At 43.9% G+C, this 21,913-nt stretch overlaps 1 protein-coding gene across 1 annotated transcript in view; it reads left to right on the top strand.

Moving 5' to 3' along the window:
- Positions 1-769: 769 nt before the first annotated feature.
- The window catches only part of RGSL1 (regulator of G protein signaling like 1), a gene marked incomplete at both ends in the record, with an annotated part of 55,065 nt that continues 33,921 nt past the window's right edge, over positions 770-21,913 (top strand). Inside the window, 9 exons of the mRNA XM_080698758.1 lie at positions 770-782; positions 4,219-4,301; positions 7,067-7,141; positions 8,676-8,805; positions 11,534-11,638; positions 13,027-13,188; positions 14,705-15,666; positions 20,205-20,267; positions 21,454-21,676. Coding sequence (XP_080554884.1) covers positions 770-782; positions 4,219-4,301; positions 7,067-7,141; positions 8,676-8,805; positions 11,534-11,638; positions 13,027-13,188; positions 14,705-15,666; positions 20,205-20,267; positions 21,454-21,676 — 1,816 coding nt within the window. The remainder of the gene's footprint in view (positions 783-4,218; positions 4,302-7,066; positions 7,142-8,675; positions 8,806-11,533; positions 11,639-13,026; positions 13,189-14,704; positions 15,667-20,204; positions 20,268-21,453; positions 21,677-21,913) is intronic.

The raw sequence follows: 21,913 nt of genomic DNA, 5'->3' as shown, positions 1-21,913 counted from the left end.
ATGTTTTAGGTTGACAGAATGTCCAGGAGATATAGCTCATTAAAGTTATATCAAGAATAATAGCTTACAAGTCCCTTCGGAGTAGAGTTTAGAGCCAAAAAAAGTAGCTCTAGAGTAGGAAAAGATGGAGTAATTAATATATCTTAGAGCCAGGTAAGGCAGCACATGCTTGTAATCCCAGCATCTAGGAGGCTGAGACCAGAGGATCACAGTTCATAGACAGCCTCAGCTACTTAGTGAGGCCCTTTGCAACTCAGTGAGACCCTGTTTCAAAAATAAAGAATAAAAAAATAGGGCTGGGGGTGTAGCTTGGAGGTAGAATGTCCCTGGGTTCCCTCCCCAGAAGAAGAAGAGGAGGAGGAGGAGGAGGAGGAGGAGGAAGAAGAAGAAGAAGAAGAGGAGGAGGAGGAGGAAGGGGAAGGGAAGAGAAGAGAGATAAGAGAGGAAGAAGAGGGAGGAGGAGGAGGAGGAGGAGGAGGAGGAGGAGGAGGAGGAGAGAAAAAGAGAGAGGGAGAAAGAGATTTTAGAAAGAACCTGTCAGTGCACACAAAATAGTATGGTGCAAACATAAGATGAATCTGGCACATTCAGAGGGACCCAGGAGATCAGGTAAGATGAAGACTTACCTGCAGACTGAGGTCTCCATCAGAGATAAGGAGGCCAGTGCCCATGGAATCTGGAACCCTGTGTGTTCACAAGGGGTGACTTTCTGTTGACTAGAGTCTAATTCTGTTCTAGCCCATCACAGGGGCAGGAAGAACATGGCAACATGAGCAACGCTGGTGAGTCTGAGAGGGTTGTCTCCGAGGCTTTGAGCCCTCAAGGCAATCTGCTTGCCTTCCCAGTTAGGGACTGGAGTGAGTCCTCAGGGGAACCACGTGTGACTTTTGTGCGTGTCTCTCTCCCCCTCCCTTCCTCTTTCTACCTACCACTATCATATCTAAGGATAGGACAAGGCCTCATTTATAAGACAACTAAGAGCCGGGCATGATGACATACACTTATAATCCAAGTAGTTGGGAAGGCTGAGACAGGAGGATCACAGGTTTGAGGACAGTCTCAGCAAGTTGTGAGACTCTCATCAAACTAATGAGACTCTATTTCAAAATAAAAATAAAATAGAGCTGGGAGTGTAGCTCAGAGGTAGAATTACCCTGGATTCAATCCCCAGTAATACACACACACACACACACACACACACACACACACACACACTTAAGGCTAGAAGGAGGGATAACTAGTAACTGGCTTTTATGTGCCTTACCCCTTCCAGGGAGAAAGATCCCATGAAGTTTGGGGTCATCCAATGATTTATTTTCTTACCAAGTCAATATCATTATTGTGGAAGGTGAAAGCCTTCCAAAATTATTAGGAAGCTTAAAGGCAGAATAGGAGAGAATAAAGAAAACAGGAATGAAGAAATGGTAAAATGGGGAAGGGGGTATGTGGAGCGCTGTCTCATGGTCTAGCCCCTTCCCCTAGTAGTGTGTATAGACAAGGTAAACAATCAGTTCAGGATCTCAGCCAACCTCTATTTTCTTGCATTCAGAGGGTCTCAATAACTTACTCTCCAAAACCCGAAACCCATGGCCAGCTTCATAAAGACAATGACACAATCACACCCCCAAGAGATTAAAGATCATCTCTTAAAAGAACCATTTATTTGGCCTTTATGGATCTTAGATAATGTGCAGGCATTTTGAGTGCTGAGGAGAAGGATGCGGAGACAGACTTCCTCCTCTCACAGAGCTCGGTCTGGTGCGGTGGACACATCAATGGATGAAAACATGACTTGTCGATTGTAATAATGGAAGATGTGCACAAGAGTGCAGGGGGTGAATGCTTCAACTATAGTGCCAGATGCTACCATTCTTGGTTCACCAAAATTATATGTAAACCAGATGGATAACTTGTCATTGTGAAGCTGACTGGGGTTGACCTCTCAGGTGATGGCAATATGAGAAAAAAAAGACATAGAGGTTTTAAGTGAGAGTTGACAGAATGCTCAGGAAATAACCGTGCCTTGGTTTTGTAAACCAAGGAGACAGAAGACACGGAATGACAGGAGATGGGCTTAAGAGGCAAAATCCAGGTCAGGTGAAGCCTCCGATTCTATACCAAGGAGTTTAGACTTTACCTTGTAGGACACTGAGGGGTCTTTGAAGAGTCTTAACAATAATTATTATCAGCACATTATGGGTGTCATTGTGTGGAAGAGGGAGGAAACGAGACTGGAACTAGGGAGATCATATAAGAAACTGGTGCCGTAGTCTCAGAGAGATGCTAGATCTCTGAAGATAGAGTGGCTATGTATAAATGGAGAGGACGGGAGAGATTCCAGAAATGTGTGCAGGAGGGAAGCCTCATAAGATAGACCACCACTGCGTGTGGTGGGTAGAGATGGAGGAGAAAGAGCAAGCAAAAGAGTGAGCCAGAGAGAGAAAAAGGGGCGAATCTGTTTCCTGGATAATTGATCACCAAAAGTTATCTTAGATAATTGAATACAGGATGTGTCCAGTAACTGAGACTGGGAACACAGGAAAAGGAGGACGTTTTGAGGCCTGTGGAGAGGAGTCCCATAGCTCACTGGACATTTAGAATTAGAGCCAAAGAGAGAAGTCAGGACTGAACACAGAGATTTTGGGATCTTCTATGTGTTGTTGATTAAATAAACCAGACAGAGCTCATGGAAAGAAGAGCCGTGGGCTGGTGAAGGGATACAGGAAAATCACTCATGGAAATTTGTCACCCAAGACAGGAAGAAAAAATGATACCCAAGAGAGAGAATGCAAAAATGGTACCCGCTCTGCCGCCCTGTTGGATTGGCTGGCTTTCTATTCTATGATTCAAAGACAATAATAACTTGATGTTGGAAAAGTGATGGACTGTTTAGTCTTTATGTTATCAAAACTGCATAGTGGCACTCACTACCCTCATCACACACTTAACTGAACTAAGAGAGAGGCCTCATGGCCAGGCGTGGTGGCGCACACTTGTAATCCCAGTACTTGGGAGGCTGAGACAGGAGGATTGCATAGGTTCGAAGCCAGCCTCTGCTACTTAGTGAGACCCTGTTTCCAAATAAATAAAAAATAGGTTTGGGGAGTGTAACTTGAAGGTAGGAAGCCTCTGGGTTCCATCCCCAGCACCGAAAGAGAGAGAGAGAGAGAGAGAGAGAGAGAGAGAGAGAGAGAGAGCGCTCATGTATATTATTTAGATTGTTCATTTTACAGTTTTTCATTATAAACTTTGGGTGTGACAGAGAATGGTAGGCCGTTAATACAACAATGTCTTATTATCTACTAGTTAAACACTGTGCTCTAAAGAATGGATTGGAGGGAACTTAGAGGGATCACCTAGTATACCCAGAGTTTCAACATTTTTGGCTTTTTGACATTCAATATTTACACCCTCTAATGAACTCAGGAAAAACTATGATCAAAGCTGGGGGAAAAGTAAGAAAACATTGCTTGACCAAATCAGTATTCAAGAAAGTTCTTGATAGGCGATATACAAGGCTGGACCCAAACTTAACCAGTTGAAATTTGACTGGAATATAAGTCCCTGCCGTTGTCTTCTAAAGATGACACTCTTGAATGAAGTCTGATGGAGTTAAACAGTGCAACGTGGCAGTCCTAAAGATCCCAGCTCAGCTCACAATGTAGCATGCATGATGGGTATGGTTCTCTTGTGCCTGGGCTGGGCAGCATCTGCAGAGTGTGGGTGATGGGCCCTACTCCAGCCCATGAGAGAGGAACCAGACAGAAAGGAGGAATCGGTGAACTATGACTTAGTGACCATCCGGAGAGGTTGAAGGTAAGCATAAGGCTGTGCTGCCTTTATAAATATTGGAAGCACTGTCCTATGTAATAGGACTTAGATGAATTCTGTTCAACTTCAGAGGGCAGAATTTCCATACATGGGAGGTACTTCACAGTGAGAAAAATCTAACCATTTTAATCCCTTCCTAAATGGAATGGGGACCCCTGTGAGGCACTGAGCGCCCCACAGCCGGGAGTGCTGAAGCAGAATGATACAGAAGAATCCTGGAGAAGGGGAAATCAAGTGACCCCAAAGAATGTCATTATGCTGAGATCTGGCCATGTGAAATGACCGATTCAATGGCTTCAGTTTTTCAACCTGAATATAACCCTGGTCATGCTGTTTTGTTTTATTTTGTTTTATTCTGCCTTGTTTTACTTTGTCCTCCCCATATAGAGATCATCGGGTCTACAAATCTCATCATTCTGCTAGAGGATGAAATCTTTGCTGACTTCTTCAACACGTTTCTTTCTCTCCCGGTAAGCATTCTCAGACTTAAAATGCTTTATTAACAGCTGAATAACAAATCTCGATGACCCAAGGGCCCTTTTTTGGTATCTTACTAAGTTCTTTATTAAGTAAAAAACTTTTCCTACTTGAGCAAATTAATATGAGCCAGAGCTACCTCTCCCATCTCCAGGAACTTCCTATAATCAATATGATAAAATCTAAATCCTCAGCCCCCGTAACCGCCTTTTCCCATCCAGAGGCATTTCCTCTGATCTGGTCTGCCCATACCAGTGCCCGGTGACTTCTGCTGTAGCCTAAGTACCCCTGCTCACCCCCACCTCCAGCCCAGGCTTTATTTTCTGTCTTCCCCATGGTTCCTCTAGCAAAAGCCCTGACCCAGAGGAGTCAGGAGAAGCTGACATGAGTGTAACCTTAAAAGAGGAGTCTATATTTAGAAACCAACTAGGGGAAGAAGGAACAGAGGGGAAGGTGGAGAAGGAAGTAGGAGACAAGATGGGTGTGATGGCGCACACCTGTAATCTCAGTACTTGCATGGTTGACCTAGGAGAGTCTCCAGCTCCAGGCCAGCCTCGGCAATTTAGCATGAAACAGCAACTTAGTGAGATCCTGTTTCAAAATAAAATGGGTGGGGGTGTAGCTTGGAGGTAGAATGCCCCTGAGTTCAATATCCAGTACCAAAAAAAACAAAACTAGAAGTAGGAGAAATAAACTCAGTTGAGTAGCAAGAGAAGCAAGGCTTTAGAGACAAAGAAAAAAATGGTGCCAACCAATATGATTTGAAAAAGGAACAGGAACCTAGCATGGAAACATACATCTGTAACCCCAGTACCTAGGAGGCTAAGACAGGAGGATTACAAGTTCGAGGACAGCCTTAGCAATGTAGCAAGACTCTCAACAACCCAGTGAGGCCCTGTTTCAAAACAAAAAGGGGTGGGGAATGTAGCTTGGAGGTAAAATACCCTTGGGTTCAATCTCCAGTATCAAAAATAAATTAGTAAATGGGAAGCAAGAAGAGCGTTTCCATGAGCAGAGCTTTGGGGAGATCCTGGCTTACACCTTTGCCTCTCCACTATCTTCGTGAAGGTCTCAGAAGTCTTAAGACATATTCACCACTCAGTTCACCAGTATGATTGAAGAGGCTCACAATAATGTCCCAGCACCAGAGCAATGTCTTCAGGCCAAGAGTGTAAGAGGGTCCTGGCTACTTAGGCAGCTGTAGTCAATGGAGACAGACAGTGTTATTTCGTGTTGAGTAGTCCTGTCAATTTACACATGTCTATCCCTTCATTCCCATTCACAGTTACTTTTTAAAATAGGCACGACTCCCCATTTATTAGCGGCTCTCATAAGCCACATGACTTGCCTAAGAGCGTGCAGTGAATCTGCCCTGCTCAGGTCTTTGTGCACCACGCTCCCATGCCCTCAAGTGTTGTATTGAAGCTGCTCCTCTGTAACCTACAACTGTGCGGTTCTATCACACACCCTGTCAAGTATTAGTACACCAGGCAGGGCATGTCGTATCACACACTGAGTGCAGAGCAGAGGGAGGTCCCTAAGAACCACATGTCTCCCTTATTAACTTATATGTACAAGCAGCACTATTACCTTCGTTTCCTACCTCAAATCCAGATCGAGGGACAAAGGGATTCAAGGATGAGGGGACCACAGGCTGGTTAGGGTTGGAGCTTGAGGAGACGGTCAGACTGCCATGAATTGGGCCTTCCGTGGACCCAGTTCTCCATGAACACTCCCGGGATGTTCTGAGACACTTTGGTGTCTATTATAAGATTGTTTCAACTAAGAGAACTTTAAATGTACAAGTCTTTCCCCACCAGTTTCAAAGCTTGTTCCAAGGTGATCATCGCTCCTCCGTGACAATAGAGGACAATAGCCCAGAACTAGCTATCAGTTTGAGATCTTGTTAAAGCTTCCACACATAACTCATGCCCGAAGTCTTCAGCTCTCAGTTCTCTCTACGTCTTCCAGTTCAAGGTTCTAGATAAATCCAAAGCTATTTCTCATAAGGAAAAGATTGTAGACCTTTGCTTTGCCTCTCTGAGTCCATAAAGGAACTGAATAATGTGAAGGAAAAATGTTATATGTTCTGATATCAAGAGCCCTGATCTTTGCACACCAGCAAGATAGCTCCCAAGCCTGGTCAGGGTCAAGCCAAAAGTCTACTTATTTTGGTACAGGCCAAGTTGATTTGGTGAAATAAATTTAAGAATAAATGTCTCAGCAGGGCCTGGTGGTGCATGTCTTGGGTACTTGGGAGGCAGAGGCAGGAGGATCATAGGTTCACAGTCAGCCTCAATAACTTGGAAAGATTGTCAGCAACCTAGCAAGACCCTGTTTTCAAATAAAAAAAGGATGGGCAGACCAGATGTATAGCTTGGAGGTAGAATGCCACTGGGTTTGATCCTCAGGACCAAAAAAAAAATGTTTTTTTTTAATGTGGAAGCTAGAGAGAAAAAAGAGAAGGAACCTCATAAAAATTAGAAGAGAGACAGACCAGTAGAGGAGTGGAAGGGGGTTAGAGGAGGGGGAAGAAACACACCAAATAATGTTATGTGTACATATGAAGGTAGAATTATGATCCTCACTAGCATGTACAATTATAATACACCAATAAAAATTGAACAGAAAAGACTTCATGTCCCTGAAATAGGACAGCAGCAGAGCCCTTCCTCCTCTTTGGCCACAGCGGGACCACATGCCAGGTCTCTGAAGAGAAGCTCTTCCTCTTGGGCTGTTTTCTAGCTTTCTTTTGCAGGTCTTTGGTCAGACACCATTTTATACGGTTGAAAATTCACAGTGGAAACTGTGGCCAGAAATACCTAATGACTTGGTAAGTACAATTCTTGAATGGAAGAGGGCTTTGGGGCAGAGGAAGATGGAGTTTTAAATGAAGTATGAATTGGGAGAGGGAAAAGAAGAAGGAGACCAGAAGATGGCTATGAACGAAACTGTAAAACAGGTAAGTGAAACAAATAATATCAAGCCAGGAAGAGAGTTTACATTTTTACCTTGTGCAAACAATTGCTTGGGAAGCCTTACCTTTGCGTTCTAGTTTATAGTCAGCAAATGGAATCTTTCTCTCTCTCTCTCTCTCTCTCTCTCTCTCTCTCTCTCTCTCTCTCTCTCTCTCCCCCCCCTTCCTCTCTCCTGTCCACTATGATTGTTGGGTAGTAGATGCTTGGAGTGCTGTGCTTAGATAAACTATGAGGCCACATCTAAACAGAGTCTAGGAACTGACTGAAAACGTCTACCCTAGGGTGTGTGATAGGAAGTAGCAGCCCCTGTGAGCCGAGTCTATACCTAGATCAGATATAGATGAAGGTAGGAAATCTTTCTGCAATTTCTGAGAATTATGTGACCATTTTATCCTATAGCCATGTCTTTCTCTTAATCTTTTTTCTCTTTCTATCGACATTTTTCCCTTTTCCTTATGCACTGCCTTGCTCTTCCTTTTATCCCCCTTTTCTTCTCTTTTTCTACTAGGTAGATCTTAAGCCTTCCAACGGAGTCTGCAGGCCCTCCTTGACTACGTGGAGTCAGACAGAGCACTCTAACCCCTGCTCACAATTGTTTTTCTTAGTCCTAAAGAGCTAAGAAAAGATAGCCTACCCTAAGTTCTTGTGTTTGATTTCCCTAAGATAATTCTGAAACTTAAACTTTAAAATTTTGTTCTCCCTTATCTGGTGGTTTGAACCCTCAAAGATCCAGCCTGTACCCTGAACGATGGTATGTGTGTATGTTTACGTGTTATTGCACATGTTGTATGTATAATTGATATGTGTTGGAGACTTGTGAGAAATCACGTGTTTACAGTGAAGCCAGTTAAATAGTTTACGACCCAACACCACAGACCAAGACTTTTTCTGCTTCTTTTCTGAAAGCAAGGCTTAAATTTCCTTAAGAAATTCATCCAGGAATGAGGAAGAATTGTTGGAGAAATATCAACTTTATTTCTTACCAGTTAATTCACTTCTTTGGAAGCTTCAGCTTGAGTTTTTAAGTAGATAATATTTTTCTCCCTTTGGTATGATACTAGGGATTGAACCCAGGGACAGTCTACCTCCAAGCTATACCCCAGCCCTTTTTTATTTTTATCTTTTTTTTTTTTGAAACAGTGTCTTGCTAGGTTGCTGAGAATCTTTCTAAATTGCTGAGGCTGGTTTCGAACTTGTGATTCTCCTATCACAGCCTCCCAAGTACTGGGATTATAGGAATATACTACCTCACCTGGCCTTCGATACTATTTTTAATCAACACTCCTCTACTTGGATACTGAAAGTGCGAGGCTATCGATTACCCCTTGCTAAGCTGCATTTCTTAACAGTTCCACTTATCTTTCTATTGCGATTTTGTTTGCACTCTAGATTCCCAAGTATAAAGGATTATTGACCTGGTTGGAAAAATACCGGTTACCTTTCTTCTGTAAAACGAACTTGTGTTTCCATTACATTCTCTGTCAGGAACTCCTCAGTTTCATTAGGTCCCCAGAAGGAGGTAAGCATAAGTGTATGTGTGTGGTGAAATATGGGAAGTCATACTATACACTATATACTGTACCATACATTATATACTATACAATAATCTTATGCCCTATATTAAGATATAAATACTGCTACATGTGTAGATATGTGGGTGGCCCAGCCTACACTGCAACCATAGGGGAACCCTTAGCTAAAATTGGTACTTGGGACAACGGTAGCAGTCTGGTGGGCTAGGCTATTGATCCTACTGTTGTCAGAAATTATAGGGGTCTTGCTAGGTCACAGAGCACGACCAGATTCTCTAACACATATCCAGAATCAAGCCAATCTTACCACCTTCATTATTACCACTTGGTGTAAACCACTATCATCTCCTACCTGAGCACTGAAACCATGTCTACTCTGCACTGAAACCATGTCTACTCTTGCCCTCATTCACAGCATCCCAGAGAGTCTTCTAAAACGTAATTTGGGGGAGACAGCTGCTAATTCTAGGAAGATGGCAGATTGGGAAGCACCCTATCTAGATAGCAAATGCACGGGCAGAATTTATATGATATCACTATTTTGGAATCTGGGGTCTGCTGAGGTCTGCAACTTTCAGGGGAAGGCTTACACAGGAAGCCGCAGTCACTTTCATTCCAGCTCTTCATACAGCAGCAGCTGTCTATCTCCCCACCCCAACCCCTGGAGCGGCTTGCACACAGCTTGTGGGAGTTGTGATAATCAGAGAGGATCTTGTCCTCCAAATACCAGGGATCTGGGCTCTGATAGCTTGTTGCTGCTTCTGATCCCAGAGGGATGTGTTACACCTCTCCATCAGTGTAATCCCCTCTCCCTCTGGCTGAAGTGGTTTCCTGGGAACTTAAAGGTCTAGCATTCTTCTCTCTCTTGCTTTTTCATTTTCCCACCTTTGGGGATGTAGAGATTAAGGACTAGGCCATTCAAAATTAATTGCATGTTATGGGGAAAATTAGAAAGGGAAATTGCCTAGGGAAGTCACAAGCTTAGACAAGACCCGAAAAGACTCAAGTTCATACTTCAAGCTGAGCCTCGGCACAAAAGTGGCCCACAGCAAGTTTTTAAAAATTTAAATAAACAAAATGAATAATGAATAGCAAGGTTAGGAGGGGGAATCTGATTTCCAGACTTACCACATTATTAGATTCAAATGTTCAGTTTTTAACAAAAAGCCACAAAGTCATACAAAGAAACAGAAAAGCATAGCCCAATTAAGGGAAAATAAACTATTCCTGAAAAAGACCTGGTGGCAGATCTACTAGAAAATGATACTGAAACAGTTTTCTTTAAGATATCCCAAGAACTAAAGGACATTATGGATAAAGTAAATACACACACACACACACACACACACACACATGCGCGTGCACACACACACACACACACACACACACACACAAAGTGAGAGGTGAAATTAAGATTATCCTAGATAAAAGCTGAGAAAGATGACCTATAAGAAGTACTCAAGGAAGTTCTTCAGGGTAAAACAAAAGGACACTAGATAATAAATTGAATCCATATTAAACATAAAGTACCTCAATAAAGGCAAATAAATGGACAGTTATAAAATCTAGTAGTATTGTAGCAATGATGCATAACTCTACCTTTTCCATATGATTCAAACATTTAGTGCATTTTAAGAGAATAATTGTTAGTCTAAAAGCTAGTCCTATATGAACTTTGGTTTGTAACCTCTGCATTATATTTTGTTTTCTACATAATCTAACAGACCAATGCATGCCACCAGGTGGTTAGTTTATATTCTGGGGCACACAATATATAAAGATGCAGTCTTGTGACATCAACAACAGAAAGAAACGAAGGCGGAGCTCTCGAAGGAGCACAGTTTTGCCTGTTATTGAAGTTAAACTGTTATAAATTCAAATTAGAATGTTATAAACTTAGGATGTTAAATGTGATCCCTCTACCTGGAATGTTCCAGATACTCAGGAACATCCTTCTCACTCCTCCAATGTTCCTGCCAACCTTAGCTCCTCAAAGAAAACTACTCTCTCACTGACTACTCTACTATATCCTGTCCATCCGTCCAGTCCATGCCCCCAGAACCCCGAATCTTCCTCTACTTTGCTCTTTTCTGTTTTTCTCTGGTGCTTATAACAATTTCAGTAAATAATGCATTCATTGTGTATAAGAATAAAAGCTCCCTGGGGATTTTAGTTCTGTTTGCTGATGTATCCCAATCACCTAGAATAATAGCTGGCACTTAGTAGGCATGTAATAAATATTTCTTGGAAGAATGAATGAATAAAATTTGGTTGAATTGGTAACTTTTGGCTCACTAGCCAAAGGAAACCCAAGATGTTCCACTCCCAGCAAAGTTAACCTCCAAGAGAATCCCTGGAGTGTATAATGTTGTAACAAATCTGCTGCTATACTCAACTGCCCCCTCAATTTATGCATAGATTTGTAAAACTGGATTAAAAGTACACTAAGAAAAAATATCGTTGTCAGGTAGGGACTATGGGGACAGGGGCGTTGGTTGGAGGATGTTTTTGAGCTGCAGGTTAAAGCTTAACTGTGGACCCTCATGTCAGATGACATGAGACACATCCCCAATGGCTCCGTGCCTGACCTCACGCATCCCGCTGGCTGCCATTTTTCCTCACTCACACTGAGCGAATGGCGGTCTGGCTGAGTGTGGGCTAAGAGGGGCGGGGGAAGAGCTCATTCTCTTTCTTACCGTGGACTTTTCCTGGCAGCCAAGATGTTGAGATGGAAAAAGGCCGACCAGTGGCTCCTGGAGAAGTGCGTTGGCGGGGTCAGAGGGATGTGGCGCTTCTGTTCCTACCTCAAAGGCAGTGCAGGTGGGTTCCTGAAGTGGCCCCTGGGGCCTCTGCTAGTCCTCAGCAGTTTCCACATTGTCCCAGAGTTCTAGATGACAACCATGTGTGCTTATCATAAATACAAGAAATGTTTCATGAGATAGTTTGGGTAAGAATGCTAGAAAACTGGAGTCCATGGTATAAAACAGATATACATGGTATAAAACAGGTCAGAGTAAAAACAGCCATAGTTGCTGGGCGTGGTGGCACACGCTTGTAATCCCCACGCTTGGGAGGCTGACACAGGAGGATCATGCAGGTTCCAAGCCAGCCTTAACTGGCTTAAGAGACCCTGTTTCCAAATAAAATATAAGATAGGTCTGGGAGTGTAGCCCGGAGGTAGACGGTCCCTGGGTTCCATCGCCAGTACCACCAAACCAAACCAAACAAAACAAAACAAAAACCCAGCCAGAATCCTTCCTGCTCATTCATTCATTCAGCAATATTTCTTGAGCACCACTGTGTGGCAGCCACTGTACTAGAAGGTTGGGGTACAAAGGTGAATAAGGCCCCTAATCCCCTGCTTCATAAAGGATGGGGAGACAGATAGGGCACAAGTAAAGCCCCGTGCTGAAAGTGTTGGCCACCACTGCTTTCTGTTCCATTGGGTCCAGCAATTTTTGGGTGCTGGGTCCTCAGCCACTCAGGGACAAGCACTTTGTGTGTGTGTGTGTGTGTGTGTGTGTGTGTGTGTGGTACTGGGGGTGGAACCCAGAGGATTTCTACCTCCAGGCTATACTCCCAGACCTTTTTTATATTTTATTTGGAAACAGGGTCTCACTAAGTTGCTGAAAGCCTCACTAAGTAGCTGAGGCTGGCTTCGAACCCGTGCGATCCTCCTGTCTCAGCCTCCCAAGCGCGAAGATTACAAGCATGCGCCACCACGCCCGGCTTGACAAGCACTTTTTAAGGGGGAAACCATGAGTCTGTAGGGGCAAGGATAGGAGAACTAGACAGGCTGTGGCTGTCAGCTTGCCATTCAGAGTTTATCTCCGACAAAGTTGTAAACTAGGCAATGTGGACCTGGGCACCCTTAGGCTCCAGTGTCCTTCATCAGGCTGTCAAGGGTCCATGGTCTAGGAAATGTGCTTTCTCCTCCAATTCTTCATTATTTTGGACAAAATTTAAATATCTCATGACTCACGCTCAAGGACACAGATGTATTAAGTCCCTTCCTGTTTCCATCACCCCCCACCCACAAACACACATGAGGATTTTTCTGGAGTTGATGTCTTACCCCAAAGAAATGTCTAATGCTGGTGCTTGCTGCACTAGAACTGGCTGGTGGTGTGTCTGTGGCCTCTCCCAGACACGCCACCAAAGAAACAAGGTTAGGGTGCAGCTCTGTGCCTGTCCTGTCTGATCTGTAGGTGAAGAGCTGGTGGATTTCTGGATCCTTGCCGAGAAGATCCTGAGCATAGATGAGATGAACCTGGAAGTGAGAGATTACTACCTGTCCCTCCTCCTGGTGCTGAAGGCCACCCACCTGCAGGAGGGCTCCAGGGTGTTGACCCTCTGCAACATGAACATCAGTAAGAATCGCAAAGCATCACTGAAGTGAAACTCTTGGGGAGATGTAACCATAAAGTCAGTCCAGCATCTTATAACTCCCAGTATTTTGCTTTTCAGACTGCTACCCTCTCCATCAGCTAAGTATCGGGGATGCCAATGGGAAGCCCGACTCTTAATGGGGAAAGGTTGAAAGGCACCAGCTGTCCTTAGACTGGTATTTGCCTCTTCCTGATACTTTGCCCGCCAGTGAAAGCTGGCTGGAAGGAGTGAAGAGGAATTGAAACAGGAAAATTGAAAAACTCTTACATCTTCTGAGCCTGCACAGCTCTGTTGTGTTTTTTTTTTAATGAAATAGGATTTTCTAGAACAAATTACACATGGGTCAAATGCAGTACATGTGGCCTATAAAAAAAAAGAATGGTTTTAATTTTTATTTTATTTTATTTTATTTTTGGTGGTACTGGGGTTCCTGGAAGCCCTTCTACCTTCGGGCTACACTCCCAGACCTATTTTTACATTTTTTATTTGGAAACAGGGTCTCCTAAGCCAGCACACGCGGCTGGCTTCGAACCTGTGCGATCCTCCTGTCTCTGCCTCCCAAGCGCGGGGATTACAAGCATGCGCCACCACGCCCGGCTGGCTTTAATTTTTAAAGGGTTAAGATAAAAGTGAAAGAAGCCGGGCATGGTGACACACACCTGTAATCTCACTACTTGGGAGGCTGAGACAGGAAGATCACAGGTTCAAGGCCAGCCTCAGCAAATTAGCAAGGCCCCTTGGTAACTTAGTGAGACCCTGTTTTAAATAAAAATAACCAGGGCTGGGAGTATAGCTTGGAGATAGAACCTCTGTGTTCAATCTCCAGTACAAGAGAGAGAGAGACAGGAGACTATGCTGCAGAAACAGTATGAGTTCACCAAGCCTAAAATATTTACTGTCTGGCCCTTTACCTAAAAAGTCAGCCAGATTTTTCTCTAGAACATCACATTCATCTTTGTTGGATGAAGAGGCATCTCAACCCCAAATACCAGTGCATGCTAGATCTGCTGCTCAGGATTAGCCATACTCTTCTCCATTCGTAGAGATGATTGAGAATTGATAGCATTAAAGTCAGAGCTAGTAAGGACTGACTGTGATCTGGAGGAGCCGTCCCCTTCATGTTATCCAGTCCCAAGCTCTTCCTTTGGTCATTTCTGACCCTGAAGGATCCCATTCCGACGTCTGTATCTCTCATTCTTCACAATCATTTCTTGTACTTTTTGCTTTTCTTTATACTAATAGTCAGTACTCTAAAAAGCATTCAAGAAATCCTGTTAACTGTCCCATTTCTGTGGGGGCGTGGAAAGTGGAAAGAAAGAGGACAGGATCACTGTGTACTGAGCACACCTTAAAAATGTGTCTACTGTCCGCTTCACCTGCCCAACCAGAATTGTTTGGGGAACGCACACAGGCATTCGGGCAAAGCTTAAGACCTCTGTCCTCACCGTTGCCATCATCACAACATTTTCACCCTTCCTCTCCCTTTATTCTTCCCAGAATCCCTGCTGAACCTCTCCACCTGGCATCCCAACCAGACCACCACCAGAAGAGAGACCCTGAGCCACATGCAGAAAGTGGCTCTGTTCAAGCTTCAGAGCTACTGGCTCCCCAACTTCTACACCCACGCCAAGATGGCCATGGCCACCGAGGAGGCGTGCCACAGGGTGATGGAGGAGTATGAAACTCGCCTGTACAGTATTTGCTACACTCACGAGGGAGGGCTTCCTCTGAACATGAGCATCAGCCAGTACCACCAATCCCAAAAGCAGTACTCAAGCAAGAAGGCCAAGGGGAAGATGTGGAAACTGACACACCCCAGCTCTTTCTTTCTGGAAATGGACTCTAAGACAGATGTCAGCATTACACCCCCAAAGGAGACGAATCCTCCAGAGAAGGCAGAGCCAGAGCCTTCCCTGAAAGTGCCTTCTTCAAAGGAGAAAGTGAATGGCTCCCCAGAGAAGGAGAGTCACTCTGCCAAGAAGTCTGGTATGAAGAAGAAATCTAAGAGCCTCTGCATGGAAGGCCTCTTTGAGATGAAGTTCTCTACCCACCTGCGGACCTCCACCCCCATCATCCATTACCCCTCCCAGATTACAGTCACGAAGGCCACCAAGCAAAGCTTTTCCATGGGGTACACCCACTGGGCCTTGTGTGCGGACGCCTGTGCAGGGAGCCCCTTCCGGGACCACCTGAAGAAGCTCAATTTGGATGTGGAGGCCCAGCTCCTGGACCTTTGGCAGGACCTGCAGCACTTTGTCAAAGTCCTGATGGTTAACAGGATGGATGGAAACTCAGTCTTTCGTCACATGCTGGGCGACAGGATCTGTGAGCTCTACCTGAATGAGCAGATTGGTCCACGCTTGCCACTCAAATCTCAGACCATCCAGGGTCTCCGGAAGCAGCTACCTTCTGGGGATGTGAACCCCTGGATTCCCAAAGCCCAGAAGGAGATCTGCAAGGTAGGACAAGCCTCAAAGAGATGGGTTAGTATCTCCAGATTAGGTCAAGACTGGCCCCAAATCCTGTCTGGTCATCTATACTAAGTTAGTGATACAATTGCCCACACACATATTGTAAAGCTGGTTAATCTCTTAAGGCAGAAGTCGGTTTTTTTCATATTCTTAAAAATATTTAATGACACAGAAGCTCATATATACATGCAAAGAGCGGGACAGAAACCATACACATAGTAAGACACAATTTTTCACACACACACACACACACACACACACACACACACACACACACATACACAAAGAAAAGGATCAGTTGCAACGGCCCCACAGAGTTCCCAGTGATGATGTACGCGGCGGGGACTTCACGGTCATTTTCTATGTCACAAACGTGGGGCAGCTCGGAGCTGCGGAGTCGGACATTAGCTCTGTTGCCATCCCAGCTCCACTGCCAGGAACACAATCCAGGTGCCTGCTGGCGAACACTGCTGTGCCAACCAGGCCGCACACTGAGTTACTGTCAGCCGGGCAGTGGCGACGCTTGTAATCCCCGCGCTTGGGAGGCGTAGACAGGAGGATCATACAGGTTCGAAGCCAGCCACACTGGCTTAAGAGATACCTGTTTCCAAATAAAAAATATAGTATTCTTTTCTTTTTTTTCTTTTTTTTCTTTTCTTTTTTTTTTTTTTTTTTGCGATACTGGGAATTGAACCCAGGGGCATTCTACCTCTGAGCCCCACGCCCAGCCCTATTTTAATTATTTATTTTGAAACAGAGTCTCATTCAGTAGCTGAGGCTGTACAGGCATGCACCACCATGCCTGGCCCACCCTTCCCTTTACTACCGTGAGGCCAGTCGCTGGCATTGATCCTCCTGTAGACAGATGTCCCGGGGCAAGTCCCTGCTGCAGGTCTCACTAGCACACCCTGGCGGTGGCCAAAGGCTCAAGTTTTATAGCTTCTCACAAACCAGCCAAAATGGAGGAGGAGGGGGCCATCAGTATCCGCCCACTGTTCCTTCTGCCCCTTGTTCTTATTTGCAGTCTCTCCAAACCACAAAACTTGGAATCTTTTATTGAGGGCAGTTTGAAGAACTCTGTTAAAAACATTAGGTATGAAAAAGCAGGGTCTTCCTTTCCTGAACTGGCCATCAAGAAAAGAGACAATTGGGAAGAATGGTTTATTGTTATCCCAAAGCATTAAATAAAAGCAAGGGAACATCTGGGATGTAATAATTGAAGGCCAAGACGGGTGTGGTGGTGCACGCTTGTAATCCCAGCATTTGGAAGGCTGAGACTGGAGGATTGCGGTTCGTGGACAGCCTCAGCTACTTAGTGAGGCCCTCAGCAACTCAGTGAGACCCTGTTTCAAAATAAAAGAATAAAGTGCCGGGCGTGGTGGTGCATACTTGTAATCCCCGCGCTTGGGAGGTGGAGACAGGAGGATCGCGCAGGTTCGAAGCCAGCCGTGCTTGCTTTAGAGACCCTGTTTCCAAATAAAAATATATATTAAAAAAATAGGTCTGAGAGTGTAGCCCGGAGGTAGAAGGGTTTCCAGGAACCCCAGTACCCCCAAAAAATAAAATAAAATAAATAAAAGAATAAAAAATAGGGCAGGGGTTATAGCTCAGAGATCAAATGCTCCTGAGTTCTATCCCCAGACCCGCAAAAAGGAAAAAAAAAAAAAACAAAGAATTGAAGGCCATCACATAGACACCAATGGCAGAGTTAAGCTGTATGAGATATGAGAGCCAAGAAAAAGGGGTAATTTACAAGGAGTCAAGCAAGAGAGACAACTTACAAGGAAGGGGTGTGGGGGGGATCGCTGGGGTAGCACTGTGCCTACCACAAAGCCATCAAGGGCCGGGCATCTTTACTATTCCTCAGCCTGAAGAATTTGAGGAGAGGGAACGATCAGCCCACAGTGATGCAGCCGGGGGGATCAAGGGGGACCCAAGCTCACTCTCCTGCTTTTTTACCTCCTGCCAGGATACCTTCTATTCATCTGGTTGACAGGTTCAACCAGAGGACAGGAGAGCCTACTGAGGTGGTCTCTACAGGTTAATCTTCCAAGGTATAGCAGAGTAAGGAAGGGTAGGGAGTAGCTCTGGGGGAGCAAAAATGGATATAAACAACAAATTAGTGCATTATAAGGTATTTGAGAATGTGTTATAAATCACACACACATTGTTTCATTTATGCTTCTTAACAACTCCAAGAGGCAGAGCTATAGTTTTGTCTTTGTTGCACAGAGGAAAACGAGCAAGTTAGTCCAAAGGCACACAGCCAGCCGATAGATATGATGCTGGACAGGTAGGTATTTGTGACTCTTCAGCAGAAAAATCAGAAGCACAACAACAGGAGTGAGACTCCTAGGGCTTCTTGCTCCAGCAGAAGGGAGACATGGCAGTGTCAAGAGACAGGTCAGGCTGACTCAGGACAAAGGAGAGAGCTAGTGTTTATTCATGTGAGCAGGGCTAAGGGTTTGGAAATATTAATTAATTGGTTTTAGGTACATTTCAAAACAGACAACCTTACTAGCATGTATGGGGAGGAAGGACAGGGCTAGCTGAATGGGGTTAGGAAGAAACCATACTAAGAGATGCTATGTGTGGATATGAATGTATCACTTTGAATCTTACTATGGTATATAATCATATTGTACCAATAAAACTCTAAAATACAGTTTAAGAGATTGAAAAGTAGTTATCAGAAGCTCCAAACAAATAAAAGTCCAGGAACAAAGGCTTAATAATGAATGCTACCAATCACTTAAAAGAGAATTAATATCAATCCTTCTTAAACTTTAAACTCTGCCAAAAAATAGAAGGAATCCTTCCAAGCCTGTTCTGTGAGGCCAGCATCACTCCAATATCATAGCCAGACAATGACATCATAAAAAAAACTACAGGCAAATATCCCTTGTGAACACAGATGCAAAAATATGTAAAATACTGGCAACCCCAGGACAGTAGCACATTAAGAGAATTATACCTCACAATAAAGTAGAATTCATTCCTGGGTACAAAGACATCTCAACATATGCAAATCAATTGATGTGATAGGGCATATTAACCGAAGCAAAGATAAAAATCACATGATCATCTCAACAGATGCAGAAAAACCACTAAAAAATTAAATACCTCTTTGTAACACACATTCAATAAAAACTTTAAAACATTAAGTATAGAAAGAATGTAACTCAGCTGGGCATGGTGGTGCACACTTGTAATCCCCACACTTGGGAGGCGGAGACAGGAGGATCGCGCAGGTTCGAAACTAGCCGCTCTGGCTTAAGAGACCCTGTTTCAAAATATAAAAAATAGACCTGGGAGTGTAGCCCAGAGGTAGAAGGGCTTCTAGAAACCCCAGTACCACCAGGAAGAAAGAAAGAAAGAAAGAAAGAAAGAAAGAAAGAAAGAAAGAAAGAAAGAAAGAAAGAAAGAAAGGAAGGAAGGAAGAAAGAAAGGAAGGAAGAAAGAAAGAGGAAGGAAGGAAGGAAGGAAGGAAGGAAGGAAGGAAGGAAGGAAGGAAGGAAGGAAGGAACTCAGCATGATACAGACCATTTATGAAAACCCCACGGTTAACATCATACTTGATGGTGAAAAGCTGAAATCTTCTAAAAGCCAGAACAAAACAAGAATAATCTCTCACCTTTCTTGCTCCACATGATGTACTAGCCAGAGAAAGTAGTCAAGAAAAAGAAAAAGCATCTACATTAGAAACAAAATAAAACTATCTCTGCTTGAAGATAACAATCTTAGATAGATGAACCTAAAGCCACTCCCCCCACACACCTGTTAGAATCAATATGCAAATTTGAAAAATTACAGGTAAAATTAACAAACAGAATCAGTTGCATTGCTATACACTATCAATGATTCATCCAAAATCAGATTTTGTAGTATATTGGTGAATTTGATAAGTTTATATATGTTGAGAATACTAGAGTTGTTCCTTAAGATTGGTTCCAGGACTCCCACAGATACAAACATCTGCAGATAATCAAGTCTCTTATATACAACAGTATCATCTTTGCATTAACCTATACCCATCTTCCTATATATTGTAGGTCATTTCTAGATTATTTATAATACCCGGATATGATGTAAATAGTTGTCATTCTATACTGTTTAGGGAACAATGATAAGGGAAACGATTTTCAATCTGCAGTTGTTTAAACTTATAGATGTGAAACCTACAGATACAAATGTATACTGTAAAAGAGACTCAAGTAAGATAGTACTTTGGGAAGGAACCAAGTGGTAGGCAGATATTACACAATTGTTCTGTGAGTCCTTATATGTCTTTGAAATGTATGTTTATGACTATTCTCTGAGACCTAGAGACAGGGTCTGTGAGCTGCTATATTCAGAGAAATAAAGAAACGCCTACTGGTCAGTCATAGCTGATGTTGGCTGTCCCATTAGGTCTCCAGTTTGGAGAAACCAGAATTGCAGCCTACTCTGCTCCATGTGGGCACAGCTGGAATGGTGAAGCCAGCTGAGCCCCACCATGTACAGCTTGTGTTGCGTTTGGATTTCAGGTGCTCAGCCCCTGGTATGATGAGTTCCTGGATGAAGAGGACTACTGGTTTCTCATTTTTACAGTAGGAGGGCCTTCGGGTTGGGGAGGAATTCTGAGGCTTAGGGGAGAGACTACTGCTGTTTTAAAAGGTTTCTCTGTTAAAATCAATGAAATTATGAGTTATGCCTGGAAGCAAGTAGAGATTGACATGGCCACTGATTTCTAAAGATATACCACAAAGAGAAAGACTCGAAGCATAAGCTGACTTTAGAGAAGTCACATTGATATAGAAATTCTCCATTATACAAAATGGGTTTGATTAACAGACCACCATGGTAACACATGCATATTTATGTCTATAGCAGCACAGTTTATAATAGCCCGATTATGGAACCAACGTAGGTGTCCATCAACAAATGAATGGGTTACAAAATTATGGGATATACATGCACAATGGAATTCTACTCAGCCATAAAGAAGAGCACACACACTTATGTCATTTGCAGGGAAATAGATGGAACTGGAGCATATTATGATAAGTGAGATTATTTAGCCACACAAAGTGAAAGGCCAGTTGTTTTCCCTCATATGTTGAAGGGAGGGAGGAGCTGGGATACAGGAGAGAGTCTAGACGAGGAGGAGAAACCCTAGTGGAGTAATGGGGGGGCTAAGGGAAGAGGGGGTAGAGGGAGGGAGACTCCATGAAGGAAACACTTCCATGGACATGGTGTTCATACACAAATTTACCAATGCCCATCTCCATGTCGTGCACGGGGTGGGAGTGCAGAGGGTGGCAGCCGGGGTGGAGGCTCACCAAATGCTGTGTGATGCGTGTTTCTGAACTTAATAACGTATGATTACAACACATCAATTAATAACTTAAAAACGAAAATTGCTTGATTAAAAATGAGGGAGGGGACTGGTGTACAAAGGCTTTCAACAGACCGAAGATGATCAGCAAAAGTCTATGTGACGGGGGTACAGAGGAATGGGTTCTGACATGGCGCTTGCTTCTGGTCTGATGCCTGTATCGAATGCCATCTGTCGCCGGGCATGGCGGCGCACGCTTGTAATCCCCGCACTTGGGAGGCAGAGACAGGAGGATGCGCAGGTTCGAAGCCAGCCGCGCTGGCTTAAGAGACCCTATTTCCAAATTTTAAAAAATATATAAAATAGATCTGGGAGTGTAGCCCTGAGGTCGAAGGGCTTCCAGGAACCCCAGTACCACAAAAAAAAAATGCTGTCTGTCCCCCACCTGCTTCTCTTAGACTCAGACCCGGTTCATCAAAGCCCGATGGCATAAAAGAGACTCCATAAGCAAAGAAGAGAACACTCTTCTTTATAAGAGGATTCAGCTATCTCTGGAGTTGAGCCAGGCTTTAACTAACATGGAGGAAATGGATCCTAACCAGTGGCAAAAGATAGGTACCGAGAACCTGAGACAAAATGGGTCTCTCCAGGTAGAACTGACGTCTCCGGTGTTTCTGGAAGGTAAGATCAGTTGCTATACTATTTTTTTTAACCTTTACATACAGGCAATCAGGTAATATTATTTAACATTTAGTGATTATTTGCTCTGTCAGTGTTGTGTAATGCAAGGACTAAGTAATTGAGGCACAGAGAAGAGGCGACCTTCCTAAGGGCATATCTTAAGCAGCAGATGCAAGATTTTTATTCAGACAGCGCCTCCTACTGGCTGGGAGGAAGCCAGCGTGCTCACATCTTGGG

Source organism: Muscardinus avellanarius, assembly GCF_963383645.1.
Source record: "Muscardinus avellanarius genome assembly, chromosome: 7".
NCBI lineage: Eukaryota > Metazoa > Chordata > Mammalia > Rodentia > Gliridae > Muscardinus > Muscardinus avellanarius.
This window is presented reverse-complemented; position numbering and strand designations above follow the sequence as displayed.